Raw genomic sequence first — 6,000 nt, 5'->3', positions numbered from 1 at the left:
CTAACTTAACATACGACGGTTTTCTTTGCCCTTTTAATCGCCAAATCAAAAATCGAATTTAAAATTCATGATTGTGATTAGCCGATTAGGGGATTATAATAAGGGAAGTGAAATATTCCTCCCCTTTGATTCCCTAGAACAGCCCCCTCCAGTGTATTTATAAATTATATAGCTATACCTTTTATACTGCAAGGGCTGTCCCAAGGAAAAAGTTATCGGCCAATATAACCTTTCCCTTATTATAAATTTATAATCCTTAAAGAGGAAGAGGACAGTTTCGTCATTTCCAGAGTCCAAAGCTTTTTTGTGCGTGAAGGGAGAGAAAAAAACGAAAGAGAAAGGACAATCGTAGTTTCTCGATTTATAATTCTGCTTCTTCTTCTTCTTCTTCTTCTTCTTGTAAAATCTCTGCTCGTGCAGAAAATAAAAGGAAAAAAGATATATATAGAGAGAGAGAGAGAATGGAAAGAAACAGTCCGGTGAGAAATTCCCACACTTCCACAGCAGATCTCCTCACGTGGTCGGAAAATCCTCCGGCGGAATCTCCAGCGATAGATTCCGTCACTCCAGGATCTCGTCCGACTATCCGTACTCACCAGGTAGATCTTTTTCTCCCTCTAAATCGATGTTTTTTTCGTTTTTTAGGGTTTCCGTACACTTACATTTTCTTTTTCTTTTTTCTGGAAAATTTTAGCCTGCCGGCGGGATCAGTTCGGTGCTTTTCGGAGGACAAATGACTGAGGAAGAGGAGGAGAGCTTGTTGAAAAGGTGAAATCTAGGGTTTCTCCTTTTTATCGGTGCTATTTTTCTCTGAGGAGTCTTAGATTTACGCGTTTGAGTGAATGTGTTCTTCGATCTGTTCGGCATTTTTGTTCGTTATTTTTTTTTCTGAACGGATTTGTTGTTGATCTGTTCGTTTCGCGGTTCGATTTGGAGAAATGCATCAGATTTACTTCTTGAAATGGATATTTGATGAATTCTAGGGTTATGCTGTTTGATAAATGGTCAGATCTGTGTATTCTGTCTTTAAAGTACTAGATTCACATGAAGCACAATGCAGTGTTTTTGCAGAGTTCTTTTGTTGTGAACTTTGGTTGAAATAAACAGATCTATTTATTTTGAGATTAATAGATCGGTAATGCAGTCAACTATCCTGGCTAGTTGAAATACCTTTGGTGGAAGAATATTTTTATTTTTTTAATTAACATATTTGTCGAATATTTGGAGTGGTTAATCTTGTCTGAGAATGTTTGTTGCTGGCTTGCTTTGCATAAATTCGGTTAAGAATAAGATTACACCCCACATATCATGTCTTTTATGCTGATTTTGTATCTGAGATTCTTATCATCACATGATGCTGTGAGATGGAATCTCATATCACCAAGATAATTCACATGAATGAAGAAGGTTGTTGCCTTAGCTTCTCTCTTTGTGCATCTTTTTCTGGTTAACAACACCGGAACACAACTTCTTCTGGTTGATCTTGGCGAGATCCACTAAAACCTAAGCTAATATTAATTTTTTTAAAAACGAAGGTCAGAGTATTATCATTCGTCATGGAGATCTTCCAGGCTTCCTAGTCTGAGGGGTTCTCTTCTTTGTCTCCTTCACTAGAGGCTTGATGAATTAAGTGTCAGGAGGGGGGGATGGGGGGGTTCTTTGTAAAACTGGCTATTGAATTTTCTTTCAAGTTTATGGTTACCAAAACAACACCATTGCCATTAACTTCTATTCCTTAGCTCTTTATTTCTCTTACGGTTATTCTATTTCTGAGGAATTTCTAAGACACATTATGCTCTTTCATATTGAAGAGGAGATTGATTTATGTTCCTGGAGTAGCTCGTGTTCTTAGTATTTGGTCTTGTATAATTTTGAATTATTTCGAGTCCATTCATTCTAAAATTGGGATGAGCATTTTTCTCAATTACAAGGTACCATCGATATCCTAATTCCTAAGCAGTTTTACTCCATCTCAATTTTCCAGCAAAAGCCACTTGTTATCGATGAGTTAACGATTAAGATTATGGGTGGGGGCTGGTGGGAATTACTAAGGACGACTTCAGAAAACGAATTTTTTTTAGGCACACATAAGCAAAAAAGATTAAAGATTTAGCGTTTCCACAAGCATATAAAGGGATATGTTAGCCATTCAAAAAATAAATAAAGGGATATGTTGATCATGCTGGTGATTCAACATGTTTAAGCAGTATTGCTGGCATTTTTTTATGGTTAAGGGCAAGAAAACATAGATGAAGAACCTTATTGAGACAAAGAATTAAAGATAAACTTAGTCAGCAAACTGGCCCGAAACATAAAACAATAATACTTCGATAATCAGAGAAGATTTAAGCTAGAAACATAAAAGCTATTTGATAGGGGAGGAACATGTAAGTTGGTAGAAAGATTAAAATTGCAGATTGATGAAAAGTATTCAATTCTGATCTAACAGTTCCATGAAAGCAATGGAACTGTTAGACTCATTAGACAGTCATTTTTTTTAATGAGGTTACTTTATCGTAGACAGTCATTTTTGCCTATGGTTGGACAACCCCAACCACATTTTGCCTAGGCACCTATCACTTTTGATAACAATGGGTGAAAATTTTGGCAATTGTTCTTCTAGACTGCGGTGCATCTGGTGACTTGAGCAAAGATGCTCCTCAGGTGACCTACTATGCAACAAGTGAGACAAAACCAACTTAAAAAATGGATATGACAAAGGAATAAAAATGTTTTTTGGCATATTGTACTTGTATGTCTATCACTTTCAACCAGAAACATCATGTTGAGGCTGCAAGTCCTCTTCAAAAGGTGAACCATTTTGTGTGGGTTACAATGCCATCCTAAAGTACAACATAGCTGGTAGAACATATATTCCCAAATAAAGCAAGTGATTCTTTTCATTATCTTACAACATACTGTTTCCTCTTTCACTTTTTTCTGGCATTCTGTAACCTTATACTTTTCTACTTTCAGGAAACCATGTTCAGGCTATAAATGGAGAGAGATGACTGGTAGTGGCATCTTCACTGATGGTGAAAATGGTGCAACAGAGTCTGGAAGTGTCACTTCCACTCCTAATAACAAAACTGGGTTGCGAATTTACCAGGTATCTTCATGACAAATAATTCATTATTTACTATACAGAGTACAAACATGATTATGTGCACTCTTGAACACTTGATCAATTAATCCTGATCTGTATTTCTACTAATGTTTGGGTATCCATCAAAGTCCATTATGGTTGCAGTTTGAAATATTGGCATTAAAACATTGAATGCCAACAGACATTTTCACCCACACAAAAATACAGGTTGTTTTGTAGTCATATTGAACTCATTTGTTCTTGCCTGTAACAGCAAGCAGTTAGTGCAATTAGCCAGATCTCATTTAGTGCTGATGAGAGTGTTTCTCCCAAAAAGCCAACATCCACAGCTGAGGTGGCCAAACAACGGGAGCTAAGTGGGACTTTGGAGAGCGAGTTGGACGCAAAAATGAAGCAGCTATCAGATGCCAAATCCAAGGAGCTTACTGGGCATGACATTTTTGGTCCTCCTCCCGAGCTTCAACCTAGGCCATTGGCTGCACGCTCTTTAGAATTGAAGGAAAGCAATGAAATGGAGGAACCCGGACCAAGAAACATACACACGTCTGTGAAAGTTTCTAATGTGAGTTTATGTTGGATAATGCAATGACTTTTTTTGTTGTTTTTTTTTTTTTTTTTCATTTTCTTAGGGCACGTTTGCCTACTATGAATTGTTTTTCATGATAGACCGGTGTCTCCAAGTGGAGATGGGGGTGAAGTGGCTAAAAATCAGGAAACAAAAAACAGGAAACTAGTGTTTTTAGCCACTTCTACAACTTGGAGACACTAGTTTCCTGTATTGTGTTTCCTATTTTTAGCCACTTCACCCTCATCTCCACTTGGATACAGCGATTTATCGTGAAAAACAATTCATGGTAGCCAAACGTGACCTTAACCGTGACATTTTTCCATGTACTTGTGTTCTTTTTAATTAGTCACTTGAAAATGGTTTTACTTTTGGGCTGTTTTGTCTTGCCATTTTCTTTTTTGACACCAACATGATGACCATCTTTTCAGAGTCAAGGAAAGCACCGACTTGTTTTTCGAATAATAGCTAGGTTCTTCTTTCAGCTACCTTTACTTCCCACCCAGGTGGAAATTTCGTAGGCCCTGTTCGTTTTAGATTGTGAGAACCAATTGTGGGCCTACAACCGATTATTTGACTCATAATTAAAACATAATTTTGAGTCCAATAATCGGCTTGGGGCCCTCACTAGGTTGTCTAAATCTAAAACAAACAGGCCCTTAGGGATCGTACTCTGGATTGCATTCACCTAAAGTCTAAACAGTTGTCCTCCAGAGAAACTTCTTATATGACTAATTGTTGTGGGGACAGGGACTTAGAAATGTCCTCACTCTGTATTGTTTGTGTTTGATGAATCATCCCAGAAATTGTAAGTATATTATGCATGCTATGTCCTCCTCTGTCCGTATCCAATTGTTGCACTATGTTATATTTCTAATCTTTTCTTCCAGCTTTCCCGTTTTCTTTCATCAGAAGTGTCACATTTACTTGCCTTCTGCGATGGTTTTTCAAGTGCTTCAAATAACGCTCATTTATTTTGAAGGCACAAATGCTAAAAAGACGTGCTTTGTTAGGCTCCTTCCTAATGGACACTCTTTATGTCCTGCTTTTCCCCCATAACCCGGGTTTCTATCATTCAAAAAACAAAAAACATGGCTCTCTGCTTTCTTTATTTTTTGTCTTATTAGAACTAATTGGATGTTTCTGTTTTGGCTGCAACCCACTAGCCCGCTGGAGGTCAGAGTAATATAATGTTCGGCGAGGAGACGGTGCTCAAGACGGCGAAGAAAATTCACAACCAGAAAGTGATGGAGCTCTCAGGGAATGACATCTTCAAAGGCGACGCTCCTCCAGGATCAGCCGAGAAGCCACTGAGCACAGCGAAGCTTAGGGAAATGAGTGGCAGCGATATCTTTGCCGATGGAAAGGCGGCTTCAAGGGATTATCTCGGCGGGGTCCGTAAACCCCCTGGTGGAGAGAGCAGCATTGCCCTGGTTTGAATTTGCTAACACTGTTATTTTCATTATCATTTTATGATCTGGGTTCTTAATTCTAGTGTCAAAAAGGATGATTTATGTTATGGGTGGTGGTCATTCCTCTCAGTGTGAGCATATGGCCAGATTTGAATGTGGCTGTGTGATATGATTTAATTTTAGTTTAGCATCCAAATCAGTACAGTGAACTTCCTGATAATTGGCTTTCTGATATACTGTTTCTGTCAATGCTGCTTGAAGGTTAGTTGGTGGTGTTCTTTGGAACTCTTGAAACTCGTTTTGCTGCAGGTGGAAACTAAGCTTATTTTAGTGAAGACAGAATGGGGAAAATATTAGTCCTTTGTGGGAATAAACTCGTACCCGGTTAGTGGGGTTTGGATTTTTTGTGGATTATGGAAGCCTAGATGTGTTTGAATTTGTAGTTCCATGAAAAGTGAAAGGTCCCTCTATTGGATGAAGGGAATTCCATTGGTATTATGACTTTCCTGTTTGCTCTGTTCAGTTGTCTTCCTCAGGTTGAAAAACTTGAGGAAATTGCGTGACAGAAAGAAAAGGAAAAGAAACGAAAAGGAGAAGAAACCATTAAAAAATGTCTGATACATCTCTAGTCTCTACAACCATTCATAATACAACTTTTCATTTTACTTAATTGTTGGATCATTTTCGGACTGCTTTTTGGATCCTACTTTCCACGTCCGGGTCTTATTCATTTTGAAATGGACGTCCATTGGATGGTCCCAAGTCCTACTTTCCACACATTTAGGGCTTAGAGAAAGATATATATGAGACACAGGAAGGAAGTGATATATTCGTCCCCTTTTTAACTTGTTACAGCCCCAGTAGGCTACTCTTTTACACTAGAGGGAGCTGTCCCAAGTAAAGAAGAGGGGCGAATA

At 38.3% G+C, this 6,000-nt stretch overlaps 1 protein-coding gene across 1 annotated transcript; it reads left to right on the top strand.

Moving 5' to 3' along the window:
• The first annotated feature begins 278 nt into the window (after positions 1-278).
• On the top strand, positions 279-5,317 carry LOC143889563 (uncharacterized). The gene is made up of 5 exons (XM_077393819.1): positions 279-599; positions 695-768; positions 2,977-3,109; positions 3,360-3,668; positions 4,838-5,317. The coding sequence occupies exons 1-5, from the start codon at positions 462-464 to the stop codon at positions 5,108-5,110; spliced, it is 927 nt and encodes a 308-aa protein (XP_077249934.1). The 5' UTR covers positions 279-461; the 3' UTR covers positions 5,111-5,317.
• The last annotated feature ends 683 nt before the right edge of the window (positions 5,318-6,000 follow it).

The sequence above is a fragment of the Tasmannia lanceolata genome, unplaced genomic scaffold, assembly GCF_043159265.1.
Source record: "Tasmannia lanceolata isolate RefF3 unplaced genomic scaffold, GAP_Taslan_0.1 ptg000013l, whole genome shotgun sequence".
Taxonomy (NCBI): Eukaryota; Viridiplantae; Streptophyta; class Magnoliopsida; order Canellales; family Winteraceae; genus Tasmannia; species Tasmannia lanceolata.
The sequence above is the reverse complement of the archived record's forward strand: the minus strand, read 5'-3'. Positions and strand labels throughout refer to the sequence as shown.